This window comes from Ranitomeya imitator, chromosome 1 (assembly GCF_032444005.1).
Source record: "Ranitomeya imitator isolate aRanImi1 chromosome 1, aRanImi1.pri, whole genome shotgun sequence".
Lineage (NCBI taxonomy): Eukaryota > Metazoa > Chordata > Amphibia > Anura > Dendrobatidae > Ranitomeya > Ranitomeya imitator.
In genome coordinates this window covers 1069484722-1069504208 of record NC_091282.1, presented here as the reverse complement: position 1 = coordinate 1069504208, position 19487 = coordinate 1069484722, and the positions used below count along the sequence as shown (strand labels likewise).

The 19487-nt window shown below is 40.2% G+C and overlaps 1 protein-coding gene across 3 annotated transcripts in view; it reads left to right on the top strand.

Moving 5' to 3' along the window:
* The window catches only part of SPOCK3 (SPARC (osteonectin), cwcv and kazal like domains proteoglycan 3), a 577897-nt gene that overhangs the window by 477275 nt on the left and 81135 nt on the right, over positions 1 to 19487 (top strand). For all 3 annotated transcript variants that reach the window (XM_069744196.1, XM_069744193.1, XM_069744194.1), the window contains exon 6: positions 15948 to 16062. In XM_069744196.1, coding sequence (XP_069600297.1) covers positions 15948 to 16062 — 115 coding nt within the window. The remainder of the gene's footprint in view (positions 1 to 15947; positions 16063 to 19487) is intronic.

Below are 19487 nucleotides of genomic sequence, written 5' to 3'. Positions count from 1 at the left end.
TATTCCTTGTACAATGTTATTTTATACCTTATGAGGGGAAGAAATGTTTTTGCAAGCCGAGTAACACTTCCTTACGTGTCGTCACTGCATTTGTCTTTTTCTCTCCCTTCCTTGCGTGTCTGCTCTGTCACTGATATATACTGTACCTTGCTCATTCATGATGACCACTGACTTGAAAGACAAGGTAGCACACACCGGATTAGCTGCCTGCAAGCTTCACTTACCACCTAGCAAAAAGGGCAATATAGGTGACTGGGCAGGTGAGAAATAGGCCAGGAGACAATTGATTGCCAGTTAGTTTGGCTCAAATATATATTATATATACACATGTGGTCAAAATTGTTGGTAAGCCTCGTTTAATGACAGAAAAACCCACAATGATCCCAGAAATAACTTGAATCTGACAAAAGTAATAATAAATAAAAGATCTATGAAAATGAACAAATGAAAGTCAGACATTGCTTTTCAGCAATGCTTCCACAGAATGTTTTAAAAAACAAAACTCGTGAGATAGGCATGGACAGAAATGATAGTATCCCTGAAAATATTGTGACAAAAGGGACATGGTAAATCAAGGTGTGCCACTAATTAGCATTGCAAGTGTCTACAATCTTGGAATCAGTGAGTGGGCCTGTATATAGGGCTACAGATACTCACTGTGCTGTTTTTTTACATGATGTGTATCACACTCAACATGGACCAGAGGAAGCGAAAGAAAGAGTTGTCTCAGGAGATTAGAAAGAAAATAATAGACAAACGTGTTGAAGGTAAAAATTGAAAGACCATCTCCAAGTAGCTTGATGTTCCTGTGACTACAGTTGCAATTATTATTTAGAAACTTAAGATCCATGGGACTGTAGACAACCTCCCTGGACGTGGCCCCAGGATGAAATTGATGACAAATGTAAGAGTCGGATAATACGAATGGTAACAAAAGAGCCCAGAAAAACTTCAAACAGATTAAAGGTGTACGTCAAGCTCAAGGAAAATCAGTGTCAGATCGCACCATCCATTGTTTTATGAGCAAAAGTGGACTTCATGGGAGACGACCAAGGAGGACACCATTGTTGAAAAAAAATCATAAAAAAGCCAGACTGGAATTTGTCAAACTACATGTTGACAAGCCACAAAGCTTCTGGGAGAATGTCCTATGGACAGATGAGACAAAAATGGAACTTTTTGGCAAGGCACATCAGCTCTGTGTTCACAGACAGAAAAATAAAGCATATCAAGAAAAGAACACTGTCCCTACTGTGAAACATGGAGGAGGCTCTGTTATGTTCTGGGGTGCTTTGCTGCATCTGGCACAGGGTGTCTAGAATCTGTGCAGGGTACAATGAAATTTCAAGTCTATCAAGGGTCTCTAGAGAAAAATGTGCTGCCCAGTGTCAGAAAGCTTGGTCTCAGTTGCCGGTCATGGGTCTTGCAACAGGAAAATGACCCAAAACACACAGCTAAAAAAATCCAAGAATGGCTAAGAAGAAAACTTTGGACTATTCTGAAGTGTCCTTCTTTGAGTCCTGACCTAAATCCTATTGAGCATCTTTGGAAAAAGCTATAAAAAGCCGTCTGGAAAAGGCAACTTTCATACACGAGACAACTGGAGCAGTTTGCTCTTGAAGAGTGGGCCAAAATACCTGTTGAGAGGTGCAGAAGTCTCATTGACAGTTACAGGAATCGTTTGATTGCAGTGATTGCCTTAAAAGGTTGTGCAACAAAATATTAAGATAAAGGTACCATCATTTCTGTCCAGGCCTATTTCATGAGTTTTATTTTTAAAAAATTCTGTAAACATGGTTGAAAAACAATGTCTGACTTTCATTTGTTCATTTTCATAAATGTTTTATTTATTATTACTTTCTCAGATTAAAGTTATTTCTGTGACCATTGTTGGTTTCCATGGGTACCAACAATTTTGACCACGTGTGTACCAGTTTATGTATACCAATATATACCAGTATGGAGTATGTGCAGGCATATGTATATGTTTATACCAGTTGGCAGACATAAAGTCCCTGCTTCATCATCTTTTATTTGTTTAGTGGTATTAGTGGCCGTTTCTTAGTGCCAAATTAATCAATATGGCACATGCAATTCATGAATTTGGTGCAAAATAAAAAAAAATGACTTTTTTCCTGTCTTAAGCTAGTTTTGCATCACAAAAATATGTAAAAGGGCCTGTTTATTCAAAAATACACAAAGGGAAATTGAAGTTGGCTCATACTTAGTGACTCTTTAAAGATTTTCAATTCATAAATCACACTAAAACATCTGGAATTGCCAACAAAGCGTGCAGCAAATAAGACAGGCAAGCAGGTATAAAATAGACTTAAAAGAAATGCAAATAGAATAATGAATTTGGTGCAAAGAAAAAAAAAGGTGCAAACACGCACATTGCAAGACAAAAAGCAGGTGCAACGTCAGTGATGAATGAATCGGGGTGGGCAAAGTTTCACCTCAGTGGACCCTGATTAATGTGAAAAGTGGATTTATGTCAGGAGTTTGAACTTTGAGCAAGAAGCACTAAAATAATGGTAGTTTGGGGCATATACAGTGAGGCAAAAAAGTATTTAGTCAGTCAGCAGTAGTGCAAGCTCCACCACTTAAAAAGGTGAGAGGCGTCTGTAATTTACATCATAGGTAGACCTCAACTATGGGAGACAAACTGAGAAAAAAAAATCCAGAAAATCACATTGTCTGTTTTTTTAACATTTTATTTGCATATTATGGTGGAAAATAAGTATTTGGTCAGAAACAAAATTTCATCTCAATACTTTGTAATATATCCTTTGTTGGCAATGACAGAGGTCAAACGTTTTCTGTAAGTCTTCACAAGGTTGCCACACACTGTTGTTGGTATGTTGGCCCATTCCTCCATGCAGATCTCCTCTAGAGCAGTGATGTTTTTGGCTTTTCGCTTGGCACGGACTTTCAACTCCCTCCAAAGGTTTTCTATGGGGTTGAGATCTGGAGACTGGCTAGGCCACTCCAGGACCTTAAAATGCTTCTTACGAAGCCACTCCTTCGTTGCCCTGGCGGTGTGCTTTGGATCATTGTCATGTTGAAAGACCCAGCCACGTTTCATCTTCAATGCCCTTGCTGATGGAAGGAGGTTTGCACTCAAAATCTCACGATACATGGCCCCATTCATTCTTTCATGTACCCGGATCAGTCGTCCTGGCCCCTTTGCAGAGAAACAGCCCCAAAGCATGATGTTTCCACCACCATGCTTTACAGTAGGTATGGTGTTTGATGGATGCAACTCAGTATTCTTTTTCCTCCAAACACGACAAGTTGTGTTTCTACCAAACAGTTCCAGTTTGGTTTCATCAGACCATAGGACATTCTCCCAAAACTCCTCTGGATCATCCAAATGCTCTCTAGCAAACTTCAGACGGGCCCGGACATGTACTGGCTTAAGCAGTGGGACACGTCTGGCACTGCAGGATCTGAGTCCATGGTGGCGTAGTGTGTTACTTATGGTAGGCCTTGTTACATTGGTCCCAGCTCTCTGAAGTTCATTCACTAGGTCCCCCCGCGTGGTTCTGGGATTTTTGCTCACCGTTCTTGTGATCATTCTGACCCCACGGGGTGGGATTTTGCGTGGAGCCCCAGATCGAGGGAGATTATCAGTGGTCTTGTATGTCTTCCATTTTCTAATTATTGCTCCCACTGTTGATTTCTTCACTCCAAGCTGGTTGGCTATTGTAGATTCAGTCTTCCCAGCCTGGTGCAGGGCTACAATTTTGTTTCTGGTGTCCTTTGACAGCTCTTTGGTCTTCACCATAGTGGAGTTTGGAGTCAGACTGTTTGAGGGTGTGCACAGGTGTCTTTTTATGCTGATAACAAGTTTAAACAGGTGCCATTACTACAGGTAATGAGTGGAGGAAAGAGGAGACTCTTAAAGAAGAAGTTACAGGTCTGTGAGAGCCAGAAATCTTGATTGTTTGTTTCTGACCAAATACTTATTTTCCACCATAATATGCAAAAAAAATGATAAAAAAACAGACAATGTGATATTCTGGATTTTTTTTTCTCAGTTTGTCTCCCATAGTTGAGGTCTACCTATGATGTAAATTACAGACGCCTCTTATCTTTTTAAGTGGTGGAACTTGCACTATTGCTGACTGACTAAATACTTTTTTGCCCCACTGTAATTTGTAATCCACCATTCTACCTACTTCTGTTGATTAACTGGGGCAAATGAGTAACAAGTTTTTTGATTGTTACCTGCTGGTTTACAAGTGTTGCACTTTGAAAAGAACAGTTTTATCTCACCTCTCTGAATTGATTAGAAGTTTAGCAGACACCTCTTTTTTGTTTTTACTACAGTAATTCTTTAATGGTTTGCATTGGAACAAATGTGTTGTGCCTCTTTCACAGTTTCTATTATTATAGCAGGGTACCTCCTCTTGTCCCCTGCTCTAATTACTCCCCAAGTAACTCTGCAGTTATTTATTTATTATACATTGCACCATCATATTCCATGTTACTTTACAGACATTATCATCACTGTCCCCATTGGGACTCACAATCATGATTTCCTATCAGTATATCTTTGGAGTGTGAAACCTACTGTTAGAATCTGTTTTGTTTTTTGACCATCTTGTGGTTTTCAGGCTGCTGGTCTTTTTTCCCTGGTGCTGGGTTGTCTTAGGTCAGGTGATTGTATCACCCTTTATTACCCAGCACCTGCCTCCCATTCCTTGTTGGACAACAGTGTTAATCCGCTTGAGTTCTGGCTAGGTGCTTTGATAGCTTTCTGTGTTTGATGTTGTGCAGTTCTGGGATCTCTGGTTCTGCAATCTTTAGTTTCTGCTTTCAGTTGGTTTCTGCAGCCATCTCTGTGTTTCTATAAGGAGGTGACCTGTTTTTACCCATCCCTTAGATCTTTTAGGGACCTCCTTCCCCTTATCTATAGGTCTTCGCTGAGATTAACCTAGGACTGCCGGTGAGTCTATTCGCAAGGAATGGGTCGCTCACTCCATCGTAGAGTATCAGCCTAGTCTCAGTGCAGGGTCAGTTTTCCCCTTCTATCCTAGTTCTGTGTTGCAATTCCGTAAAACCTACCCAAACACAGGGAGAATATTAACTCCTTGCAAATGTTATCAGTAGTGTTGAGCATTCCGATACCGCAAGTATCGGGTATCGGCCGATACTTGCGGTATCGGAATTCCGATACCGAGATCCGATATTTTTGTGATATCGGGTATCGGTATCGGAAGTGTAAAATAAAGAATTAAAATAAAAAATATTGTTATATTCACCTCTCCGGTGGCCCCTGGACATCAGCGGGAGGATCCGGCGTCCGGCACGGCTTCTTTCTTCAAAATGCGCGCCTTCAGGACCTGTGGTATGACGTCCCGGCTTCTGATTGGTCGCGTGCCGCCCATGTGACCGCCACGCGACCAATCAGAAGCCGCGACGTCATTCCTCAGCTAAAGTCCTAGAATGAGCGCCTTTTAGGACCTGAGGAATGACGTCGCGGCTTCTGATTGGTCGCGTGGCGGTCACATGGGCGGCACGCGACCAATCAGAAGCCGGGACGTCATTCCACAGGTCCTGAAGGCGCGCATTTTGAAGAAAGAAGCCGTGCCGGACGCCGGATCCTCCCGCTGATGTCCAGGGGCCGCCGGAGAGGTGAATATAACAATATTTTTTATTTTAATTCTTTATTTTACACTTTAATATGGATCCCAGGGCCTGAAGGAGAGTTTCCTCTCCTTCAGACCCTGGGATCCATGAGGATACATTCCGATACTTGATGTCCCATTGACTTGTATTGGTATCGGATATCGGTATCGGCGATATCCGATATTTTTCGGGTATCGGCCGATACTATCCGATACCGATACTTTCAAGTATCGGACGGTATCGCTCAACACTAGTTATCAGTGGTGGGATTTGAACACAGGACTCCACAGCTGCAAAGAAACAGTGCTAATCACTAGGAGAATATTGGTGACTTATGTACTAGGTATCCCCACTCTGTAATTTTATATGGTCTGCCACATTGTGGCAGATTTTCTGTGGTTCCTTTGTAAGGTGCACAGAGCTGTAGTTATGTGTGAGGAGCTGTTGTTCTCCCACAATCTGGCACTCCACAAATAAATGGTGCTCCAATTCCCATGTGCTGTAAGTGCAATGCAGGTCACTCACGTTTTGTCCACAGATCTCCGCTTTCTCCAGGATCCCAGATCCAGAAACACATTCCTGGATCCAGGAGAACATCTGACACCCATTTCGTTTTAACAAATTTGTCTTTTCTAACAGTTCAAGTACAGTCATCTTTAACACCCAATATTGGGCACAGCACCCTACGTCACTTGCTTCCTTCACACAGAATATCTCAGTCCTGTTCTCGCATACAGCATGGATAACCCCTGCGCTTGTTCCTCCTGTCAGCCTTGGAGTTTCCCAATCCGGCTCCACAATATGCAAGAGATTTGCAATGTTTCCCTCACACGGTTCCTCACGCATCTTCCACTGTACTGAAAGGTTGTCAGTGCTCTACAAAGCCCCTGGCTTGAGCCTTAGGCTCCAGACATTACAGGAATGTCCATAGGGAGTTTTGTGTGACCTCATACCTCCAGAACATTATTGTCCATGTTGGGCTTCAGCCCTTGAACTAACTTTAACAACTGTCACCAATGAACTCTCATCACTCAAACTTCACCTTCCACCTATTTAAATTTAGTCACTGCCTTCTAACAGTATGTACTGAATTTCTTATATCTAATGTGGCCCAAACTAAATATTTGCTTTATTTAACTTAATCCCTAGGTCCTATGCTATGGTTTATATACTGTAAAATTACCCTAGACTTTCCCTATACACTACACATCAATAACATTATATATTAATCACAGTATATTACATTAACCTCATACAATAGTGTCTATGAAACTCTATGAAGATTCATATATTAATACATATATTAATACAAAAAACACACACTTAGTACAAGCACTGTTTAGAGAGGGGGAGGCATATGACAGCTCATTTCACACTCTTACACCTAGATGCTTCCACTTTCAATAATATAAAAAACACTGAAATATGAATTTATAAATATTCTGAACTGACTTGTTACAACAGTGACATCCTATTACAACACTGGGCTCAAATTTAATGAGCTCTTTAGAACTAACCGATATTTCACAAATGTTTGTAGAGTCAGATTGAATGGCTATTAGCTTTATTTTATACACTTGTGGCGATAGGAGTGAATAATAAATCTCAAATTAATGATTAAGAGATTTGTTTTCGCATTTAGTGTAACTTATAGTCAATAGATCTCAGAAAACCCCATATGATAATGAAAAACTTCAAGTATATAAATTATACTTTACCAAGAAATTCTTTACCAAAAATTTGGTATCTCCTCATCTATTTTTTGAGGATGTTTCTGGGCATTGTTTTCAAAGCATATTTTAAATATATTGTATTGTTTTTGCAATACTTTAATAACATATTTAGGTACCAAAGAATATGTGAAATGCAATCCTCACAATATTGTGTCCTTTGTGGGTTATTTTATTTTTCATATGTTAAAATGACATCAGAATTTCTGCAATTATAAAAATTGAACTTGATTAATAATCAGAAATGCAATCAGTGAATGTCAGCATTCATGCCCTGTAATATGAAGATTTGTGTTCTGATACAAGCAGATGGTGAATAGGCTTATTATGTATGATGTCTTACTTCAACATAAATGAGCCCATTATAAATTTCACCTTTGATACTTCTAATCAAAATCACTAAGACAAGAGGGCACATCGACAGTAGTATAACGAAGAAAGTGAATAATGTTAAGGAAAAAATGAAACAAACATGAAATTATGAATTATTATAAAATCAAGAGCATCTAAAAGTAAAAGTGTCAGCCAACATATTATCAAATGCTATTGAAAAAAGATCATTTTTAGTCTAGTAGTTATTCGTAGTAAATAAAGTAATATTTTAAAACCGTATTTGTAGACATTATTAACTAAATGGTTTTTTAACCCTTTCATGACCGGGCCTGTTTTTACAATTCTGACCACTGTCAATATATGAGGTTATAACTCTGGAAAACTTCAACAGATCCCACTGAATCTGAGAATTTTTTCTCGTGACATATTGTACATCATGTTAGTGGTAAAAATTTCTTCGATATGACTTGCGTTTATTTGTGAAAAAAACTGAAATTTGGTGAAAATCTTGAAAATTTTGCAATTTTCAAACTTTAAATTTTTATGCCCTTAAATCAGAGACTCATATTGCGCAAAAAAGTTAATAAATAACATTTTCCACATGTCTACTTTACATCACCACAATTTTGGAACCAATTTTATTTTGTTAGGACGCTATAAGGGTTAAAAGTTGACCAGCGATTTTTTCGTTTTTTCAACAAATTATACAAAACCATTTTTTTCAGGGACCGCCTCACATTTGAAGTCACTTTGAGGGGTCTGTATGAAAGAAAATAACCAAAACTTCACTCCTCCAGGTGCGCAAAACAACATTTGAGTAGTTTATTAACCCTTCAGGTGCTTCACAGGAATGAATGGAATGTGGAAGGAAAAAATAAACTAAATTTATTTTTCTTTCACAAAAATTATCCTTTAGACCTATTTTTTTTTTACTTACTTTTACAAGGGTAACAGGGGAAAATGGACTATATGGTTTGTTTCTCAATTACTCCTGAGCATGCTGATGTCCCATATGTGGGTGAAATCTACTGTTTGGGCGCATGGCAGGGCTCGGAAGGGAAGGAACGCCATTTGACTTTGTGAATGTAAAATATGCTGGAATAATTAGCGGTTGCCATGTCACGTTTAGAGAGACCCTGATGTGCCTAAACAGTGGAAACCCCCAATAAGTGACACCATTTTGGAAACTACACCCCTTAGGGAATTTATCTGGATGTGTATTGAGCACCTTGAACCCACAGATGCTTCACAGAAGTTTTTAACCTAGAGCCATGGAAATAAAAGAAATCAAATTTTTCCCAAATAAATCTATTTTAGCTCCATATTTTCCATTTTCATAAGGGTAAAAGGTGAAATTGTGCTATACCATTTGTTGTGCGATTTCTCCTGAGTACGCCAATACCCAATATGTGGGGGAATACTACTGTTTGGGAGCACGGAAGGGAAGGAGCGCCATTTGACTTTTGGAATGCAAAATTGGTTGGAATCGATAGTGGACGCCATGTTGCATTTGGAAAGCCCGTGACATGCCTAAACAGTGGAAACTCCCAACAAGTGACCCCATTTTGGAAACTAGACCCCTCAGGGAATTTATCTAGATATCTGGTGAGCGCCTTGAGCCTCCAGGGGCTTCGCAGAATTTTATAATATTGAGCCGTCAAAATAAAAAAAACATTTTTACCACAAAAATGCTATTTTAGCCCCCACTTTTTATTTTCACGGAGTAGCAAGAAAAAATACACCCCAAAGTCTGTTGTGCAATTTCTCCTGAGTATGCCAATACCCAGTATGTGGTGTAAAACTAGTGTATGGGAGCATAGGAGGGCATGAAAGGGAAGGAGCGCCATATTACGGTGCAGGTTTTGCTGCATTGGTTTGAGGGGACCATATCATATTGGCAGAGCCTCTGAGGTGCTAGAACAGGAGAAACCCTCATAATTGACCCCATTTTACAAACTACACCACTGAATGAGTTCATCTAGGGGTGCAGTGATCATACTTACACCACAAGTGTGTCACAGAATTTGATACCATTGGGCAGTGAAGAAAAAATAATTACATTTTTACCACAAAAAAATTGTTTTAGTCCCAGATTTTACATTTTAACACTGGGAAATGGGTAAAAATTGTACAAAAATGTGTTACACAATTTCTTCTGAACTTAGCAATACCCCATATGTAACGGTACAATACTGCTTAGCCACACAGCAACACTCTAAAGGGACAGAACGCTATTTGACTCTTGGAGATCAAATTATTATAGAATATTTTCCAGCCTCTATATAAAGTGCCCCTAAATGCCAGAAAAGCAGAATCCCCCCTCAGGTGACTCCAGTTTGGAAATTATACCCATTTAGGAATTTATCTGCAAGTGTATTGATGATTTTGATTCCATGGGTTTTTTCCAGAAACAGGCAGCAGCGGATGTTGCGGAGCGAAAAATGCAAACTGCCGTTGTAGTGACCAGTACGCTGTAGTGACCAGTATGTTGCAGTCACCAGAACGTTATGCCCAGCTCTAGCTTCTGGATACATGCACCCATAAATTTGGTGGGCTCTCATCACTACAGAAATGCCAAACATGTGGATGATATATGTGGGTTTAGGTACACTGTGGGGCTCAGAAGGGAGGGGGGCATTTGAATTTGGAAGCGCAGAATTTCTTTTAGGGGGTGAGTAGCCATAACACTTTTCCTGAGCTTTTCCACTAGCAGTAACATGGAAGCCTCCTATATTTCCGTTAACGGATGACAGGCCTGAGTGAGGACGTGCTTTTTTGTGGATTGAGTGGAACATTTTATTGGGAACATTTTACATAACGTTTGGGATCACATTTATCTGGCGCTCTACGCTAAGCACTTGCTTTGGGGTTTCCATCTAAATCTCTGAGTGACGTGACAGATAACCCCCCCTGATCCATTCGTTATAATGAGGCAGCAGAGTTACTCTGGATTCCATCTGGCCTCTGTTCAGCGGTGTCCTTCTTTTCAGAGGTGCACAAAACTGGCTGACTTTGCTTTTATGTATGACTAAAAAGACGGATCATAGGTCTTATAGCGTCCGCAGTGTCTCAATCTGCCTCATTATAGGTCCCGTCTGAATCACCAATTTCAGAGATTTACACGGAAACCCCGGTGTAAGCGCTCAGCGCAGTGCGTGGGATAAATTTGCATTGAGCCTTACTGCGATCTTTGGGTGGCAGAATGAAAAAAATCAGCAGCATGTGAAGAATTGGTTCTTTTTATTTTTTACGCCGTTCCTCTAGTGGTATAAGTGATTAAGCGACTATTCTTCGGGTCAGTACGATTACAGTGATACTAGATGTATATCGGTTTTTATGTTTGGTAGCTGTCACACACTAAAAGGCGCTTTTTATTACATAAACAAGTTTTTGCATCACCATATTTTGAGAACTATAATTTTTCCATATTTTGGCCGACAGAGTCATGTGATGGCTTGTTTTTTGTGGGTTGCGCTGACGTTTTTATTGGTACCATTTTCAGGCACATGACATTTTTTGATCGCATTCTATTCTGATTTTTGGGAGACAGAATAATCAAACACCAGGAATTCAGGAATTGTTTTTTTCTTTAATGACATTCAGTGTGTAGTAAAATTAATAAGGCAGCTTTATTCTTCAGGTCATAAAAGCTATTTTATAGAAAAAATAATTGTTTTTGCGTCGCTCTATTCTGAAAGCTATAACTTTTTTAGTTTTCCGCTGTTGGAGCTGTATGGTGGCTTGTTTTTTGCGGTACAAGATGTCGTTTTCAGTGGTACCATTTTCATATTGATATTTGACTTTTTGATCTTGTTGTATTCTACTTCTTGTTTGGTGGCATGATGAAAAAGCAAAGATTTTTGCTCCGTTTTTTTTTTCTCTTTTACGGTATGCACTGAAGGAGTTAACAAGTGTGACTGTTTTATAGGATGGCTCGCTCCGGATGCGGCGATGCCAAATATGTGTACTTTTTTTGTTCTTACACACATATTTACAGTACAGACCAAAAGTTTGGACACCTTCTCATGTAAAGATTTTTCTGTATTTTCATGACTATGAAAATTGTATATTCACACTGAAGGCATCAAAACTATGAATTAACACATGTGGAATTATATACTTAACAAAAAAGTGTGAAACAACTGAAATTATGTCTTATATTCTAACTTCTTCAAAGTAGCCACCTTTTGCTTTGATGACTGCTTTGCACACTCTTGGCATTCTCTTGATGAGCTTCAAGAGGTAGTCACCGGGAATGGTTTTCAATTCACAGGTGTGCCCTGTCAGGTTTAATAAGTGGGATTTCTTGCCATAAAAATGGGGTTGGGACCATCAGTTGTGTTGTGCAGAAGTCTGGTAGATACATACACAGCTGATAGTCCCACTGAATAGACTGTTAGAATTTGTATTATGGCAAGAAAAAAGCAGCTAAGTAAAGAAAAACGAGTGGCAATCATTACTTTAAGAAATGAAGGTCAGTCAGTCCGAAAAATTGGGAAAACTTTGAAAGTGTCCCCAAGTGCAGTGGCAAAAGCCATCAAGCACTACAAAGAAACTGGCTCACATGAGGACCGCCCCAGGAAAGGAAGACCAAGAGTCACCTCTGCTTCTGAGGATAAGTTTATCCGAGTCACCAGCCTCAGAAATCGCAGGTTAACAGCAGCTCAGATTAGAGACCAGACACACAGAGACACACAGAGCTCTAGCAGCAGACACATCTCTACAACAACTGTTAAGAGGAGACTTTGTGCAGCAGGCCTTCATGGTAAAATAGCTGCTAGGAAACCACTGCTAAGGACAGGAAACAAGCAGAAGAGACTTGTTTGGGCTAAAGTACACAAGGAATGGACATTAGACCAGTGGAAATCTGTGCTTTAGTCTGATGAGTCCAAATTTGAGATCTTTGGTTCCAACCACCGTGTCTTTGTGCGATGCAGAAAAGATGAACGGATGGACTCTACATGCCTGGTTCCCACCGTGAAGCATGGAGGAGGAGGTGTCATAGTGTGGGGGTGCTTTGCTGGTGACACTGTTGGGGATTTATTCAAAATTGAAGGCAGACTGGACCATCATGGCTACCACATCATCTTGCAGCGGCATTCTATTCCATCCGGTTTGCGTTTAGTTGGACCATCATTTATTTTTCAACAGGACAATGACCCCAAACACACCTCCAGGCTGTGTAAGGGCTATTTGACCAAGAAGGAGAGTGATGGGGAGCTACGCCAGATGACCTGGCCTCCACAGTCACCAGGCCTGAACCCAATCGAGATGGTTTGGAGTGAGCTGGACACAAAGTGAAGGCAAAAGGGCCAACAAGTGCTAAGCATACTTCCAGATTGTTCCAGATTGTTAGAAAACCATTCCCGGTGACTACCTCTTGAAGCTCATCAAGAGCATGCCAAGAGTGTGCAAAGCAGTCATCAAAGCAAAAGGTGGCTACTTTGAAGATCCTAGAATATAAGACATATTTTCAGTTGTTTCACACTTTTTTGTTAAGTACCGTATATACTCGAGTTTAAGCCGAGATTTTCAGACCATTTTTGGGGTCTGAAAGTCCCCCTCTCTGCTTATACTCGAGTCGTACACAGCAGTCGGCAGGGGAGGGGGGCTGGGGCTCTCTAATTATACTCACCTGCTCCTGGCGTGGTCCCTGCAGGTTCCTGGCTTCCCGGTGCCCCAGCTTCTTCCTGTACTGAGCAGTCACATGGTACCGCTCATTACAGTAATGAATATGCGGCTCCACCTCCCATAAGGGTGGAACCGCATATTCATTACTGTAATGAGCGGTAACGGTGACCACTCAGTGCAGGATAAAGCTGTAGCGCCGGGGAAGCAGGGACTGCACAGCGCCAGGGACAGGTGAGTATAACGAGGAGGGGAGCGCAGTGCTGCGCAATATTCACCTGCTCCCCGTTCTGGCACAGCGTCTTCTGCAGTGATGCTCAGGTCAGAGGGCGCGGTGACGTGGTTGTGCGCGCCCACTGCCTGAACGTCAGTGCGGAAGATGCTGAAGATGGAGCGGCGCCGGAACAAAATCAGGTGAATATTGAAAGTGCCAGGGGCCTCAGCGACAGAGAGGTGAGTATGTGATTTTTTTTTATTTTTGTTTATCGCAGCAACAGCAAATGGGGCAAGTGTCTTTATGGAGCATCTTCTGGCGCCATAACCTTTGTGCAGCACTATAATGGAGCAAGTGTCTTTATGGAGCATCTTCTGGCGCCATAACCTTTGTGCAGCACTATAATGGGGCAAGTGTCTGTATAGAGCATCTTTTGGGGCTATAACATTTGTGCAGCACTATATGGGGCAAGTGTCTTTATAGGACCATAATCAACGTTTGTGCAGCACTATATGGGGCAAATATCTTTATGGAGCATCTTATGGGGCCATAATCAATATTTGTGCAGCATTATATTGGGCAAATGTGTCTATGGAGCATCTTATGGGGCCATTATTAACCTTTATGCAGGATTATATGGGGCATATTTTAATATGGAGCATCTTATGGGGCCCATCATAAACTTTATGGATCATTATATGGGGCTCCTGATTCAATATGGATATTCAAAAACACTTAACCTACTGATGTCTCAATTAATTTTACTTTTATTGGTATCTATTTTTACTTTTGACATTTAGCGGTAGCTGCTGCATTTCCCACCCTAGGCTTATACTCGAGTCATTAAGTTTTCCCCGTTTTTTGTGGCAAAATTAGGGGGGTCGGCTTATACTCGGGTCGGCTTATACTCGAGTATATACGGTATATAATTCCACATGTGTTAATTCATAGTTTTAATGCCTTCAGTGTGAATGTACAATTTTCATAGTCGTGACCTCCGGCTGCCATGACAACGCAGGATCCCCCATGATGTGATCAGATTTCATCACAGGGGGTGTCAAAGAGGTGAGTATAGCAGGGGTCTCCCTCTGCTATCTCAAAAATGCCGCGATCTTGGCATCTAGAAGATAGCAAAGGGTTAACATCATTGGGACCTGATCTAATCAGGTCTTGATGATGTCACCTGTGAGAGCTAAGGCTCTGCACATGAATCGCAGCCCTAGCAGGACCCTGTGGGTCCTGAGCGCTGCTAGACCACCCACCATTCAAAAACGTCGGCGCTTGATGGACTGTGCAGTACAGTGGATCATTGGGTGACAGAATGAAAAAATCAGCAGCATGTGAAGAATTGGTTCTTTTTATTTTTTACGCCGTTCCTCTAGTGGTATAAGTGATTAAGCGACTATTCTTCGGGTCAGTACGATTACAGTGATACTAGATGTCACCTGTGAGAGCTAAGGCTCTGCACATGAATCGCAGCCCTAGCAGTACCCTGTGGGTCCTGAGCGCTGCTAGACCACCCACCGTTCAAAAACGTCGGCGCTTGATGGACTGTGCAGTACAGTGGGCAGTCATGAAGCGGTTAATAAATAGATAGACAGATAGATAAATATATAGATAGATATGAAAAAATATAGGTTTAGGATATAGAATACTGGTTTCTCTGTATATAGTGTACAAAATCCAAAAAGGAACAACAATCTAGTTCAGAATTTATTATTATTATTTATTATTATTATATCGCCATTTATTCCATGGCGCTTTACATGTGAGGATTTAATTTTATCTTGTATGTAACACTGTAGCAGAGGATACATTGGCCTTTTCATGCCTGGACCCATTTATTATGGTCTTCAGCATCACCTTCATGAGTTAACAAAAGTCTTTTATTCCTTTGCTTGAAAAAAGACCAAAGTGTCCTGGGATGAAATTTTGTACCTATGGGTGACTAAAAGCTTTCACTTAAACAGTACAGACTTGCTGCCTAGTTTCTGGATTTTGAGGATAAATAAAGAAGATTGCATCATAGTTAAACTTTCAAGCTTTCCTTATTTAATCACAACAACATTTTAGAAACAAAGACATACACATGCTAGATATTTGGCAGCTGCTTATTCTCCTTGTGCTCAGGTTAACTACAAAACATAATTAGTTAGATTCTTTTTTTCTTGTATATTTTCAAATTTCTGTTACACTCATAGTCTCAGCCAAGCTACGTGCTATGTATCATGCTATGACTTCCCCATAGATAATAATAAAGCAGCCTATATGTGTACTATTATCTATATATCTACAAAGTGCTATATATATAAAAATGGAGTATTCCTTCCAGTTTGGCCCAAGAAAACATGTTTTACAGATCTGTACTATCGACTTTAATAGTTTCTATGTTTTTCTGTGTATTCCAGTGTAAATTAGAATATCAAGCTTGCATCTTGGGCAAACAAATAACTGCTAAATGTGATGGGTATTGTCCTTGTTCTTCAAGCAAATCAAAATCTGTGAACAAGAATAATAAAAGAGGTAAGATTTCTAAACTGTTTGAAAATAGGATTGTGATTGCAATATGTAAAAATGACAGGGAAATTATGTATATTCATACCATCTACATTACCTTATACACTAGTTAGCTATAAGATTAAAGCCATTGGCAGGTGAAGTGAACATTGTTTACTTTGATACAGTAACAACTGTCGAGAGGTGAACTGTCAGTTCTTGAAGTTGATGTGTTAGAGGAGAAAGTGTAAGTATCTGAGAGACTTCAACTATAACAAAATGGCAGTCCGATGGGGCCATGGGTGCATAAGGCTTTTTTAAAAACATGGTATGTTAAAACTAGTCCATGTAGTCAAAACAGCTACTGTCGCACAAATTGCTGGAAAAGTTAATGCTAAGATAGAATGGTGTCAGAAAACACATTGTACCACAGCTTGCTGTGTACAAGGCTACGTAGCTGAAGACTGACAAGAGTGCCCATATTGACCACTGTCCACCATTGAAAGTGCTTTCAATGGGCATATGAGCAACAGAGTTATTGAGCATTGAAAGAAAGTAGCCTGGTGTGATATATTACATTTTGCTATAGTCAGTTTATGGCTCACTACAGTAATAATACTCATTGGTGGAGGTAGTGTGACGCTCTGTGTACCGTTCTCTTAGAAAACCTTGTCTTTAATATGGATGTTACCTTGACACATACACAGATCGAAAGAATGTTGTTGGCCAAGTATGCAACTTCACAGCCATGTTATTACCCAATGTAAATGACCTCTTTGGGCTTTGAGCCCCGCCACACTGAAAACATTTTTAGAAAATATTTAAGTATATTAAAAAGTTTGAGATGTTTATTTGAACTCCAAATTTAGCAAATCTCAACCCAATTGAGCATCTGAAAGCTGGTGGCTGGTGTTCTCAGGCTGGTAACAGGCCATGGATATTGGGCCCTTAGTCTAAAAATGGCAGATTGTAGCCTTCCCAGAAATGGCGCATCTATTAGATGCGGTAATTCTGGCACTTTGCCTGGCTCTTCCCATTTACCCAGTGGTGGATGAAAGTGGGGTTCATATTTGTGGGGTTGATGTCACCTTTGTTTTGTTCATTGACATCAAGCCCAAGCTTAGTAATGGAGAAACATATTAAAGATGCCTATCCATTACTAATCCTATAGTTATATTGTAAATAAACACACAGCCAGAATAAAGTCCTTTAATTGAAAGAATGACACAGACTCCTTTAATGAATCCAAATTAAACCATACTCACGTCATCACCCATTCCACTGAAACCATGGTCTCCTGTAATGAAACAAAAACAAAAACAAAAAAAAACAAATCCCTCACCTGTCTGTCGTTCTGTCACATGCCGTAATCCATGTTTGGGATTAAAAAGTTTTCAACCTGGATGGTACCAAGATGCGACCATCTAGGCTGAGAACCACTGAGCAATGAGCTGCTGCTGCGAGTACAACATCAGTGACTTGTGGTGATGTCAACAACGTTTTCGTCAGTCACTGAGGCTGCATTCACTATCAGGCCCTAGAACTGCATTAACCTCGATGAGATCACTGCTAGCACATTAAGAAAAAGTCTCACTTTGCAGTGCTGATCTCGACAAGGTCACCGCAGTTCAGAGGACTGGCTGGGATCACTGAATGGGAATGCTGTTGGCTGCTATTTTTAGAATGTGGGGGGCAATAACTATGGCATCTTACAAGCCAGAGAATACCAGCCCCAGCTGTCTGCTTTACATTGGCTAGTTGTTAAAAATGGGTAGGACCCCGTGCCATTTTTTTAAATTATCTATTTAAATAATTAAAAAATATGGCATGGGGACCACTCTATTCTTGATACCCTGCCTTGCTGAAAATGATAGCTGTAGGTTGCAGCCTGCAGCAGTCAAATTTTGCCTGGCTGGTTATCAAAAATACAGAGGAACCTCACATCATTCTTTTGGGGGGTCCCCATTTTAATAACAAGGAAAGGCTAAGTATACAGCTGTGAGCTGATATTAATAGCCTGGTAACCTAAATGAATATTGATGGCTTGGGGCTGATTTTAATATTCTGCGAAAGAGTTTTTTTTTTAAATTATTTATGTAAATATATTTAAAAAATATGGCGTGGGGACTGGGACCCCACTATTCTAAATAATCGGCCTTGCTGAAGCTGCTCAGGGTTGCAGCGCGCAGCTGTCAGTTTTGTCTGTCTAGTTATCAAAAATACAGGGGAACCCCCCAGTGTTTTTTATTATTTATGTATAGCTCAGGCAGTGGCTGATGAATATATTAATAATTGAATACAACTCTCAACATTGTTCCCTGCTAGCACTGATTGCAGGGCAAGCAGGGGACAGTGATGTGAGCTGTCTTCACTTCAACACCCGGCATCGGTGATCAGAGTGAACAGTACCACTGATTCCCAGGTGCCAGTATGTGTCACACTGATGATACATGGATGTCATCAGTCTACATGTGTGCGGGACATTTTGCAGTCCGTTCTGCTACCAGAAACACTGACGTCTGAAAGAGCCCTTAGTGAACTCGATCATTTACCAAAATTTGGACGGATTTTGACAATATTTAGTAAAACAGCTCGAGAATCTGAATACGAATCACAATGTACAACATTGATGCCGAAGTTCGCTCATCTCTAGTGAGTAGTGAAGTGAGAAGTATATTTGTATATTTTAACATCTTGATAGCCCTTTACGGTTAAAAAAAAGGGTGGCCGCAGAATACAGATTGGAAGCGAATTACAAAAAATAAAATATGTATTTTAGAATTTTTTTTGTAATATTCAAGTAAAATTGAAATCCACTTGAATATGTTCTCTCTTCTCTACACCCAACCATATCTTCTAAGCTACAGCTGTATAAAACGTGAAATGGACATGCTCCATAGAATGCGCTGTTTTCACCTTTTTACAGTTATACAATGTGGAGCAGACTCTATTTTTGTGGAATATATCAAGTGGAACAGTTTGTCTCCACTGTTCCTTCACCTTACAGGTCCTGTATTACCAGAATTAACTGCTGGATGTCATCATAACAGCAATAGTGGAGCTAGAACTAAGGGCTAAAGCAACAATATGCAAATTATATCGCAATGAGGGCATCAGCAAAATGGTACTGCTCTATGCTGGCAAACAAAAATTTACCCAATCTTTTTGCACATTGTTAGAAAGGGGAGGTGAGGTGATGTCAGACAAAGGGAGAAAATTCTGTCCCTATTTACAGCAGCTGTTATTCAGATTACTTTCCTACCTCACACTGTTTTAAGATTTTCTTTCTTTAATAGTCAACATTGGAAAATATGGAAATTTTTTATTTAGTTTAGTATTTTGTAATCAATAAAAAAATATACTCTCTGCAGCACCACTGGTGGACTTAATAAGTTCATGTACATGGTTTCAACTATTTTAGCAGAATAAATGAACCTATACAATATTAGGAT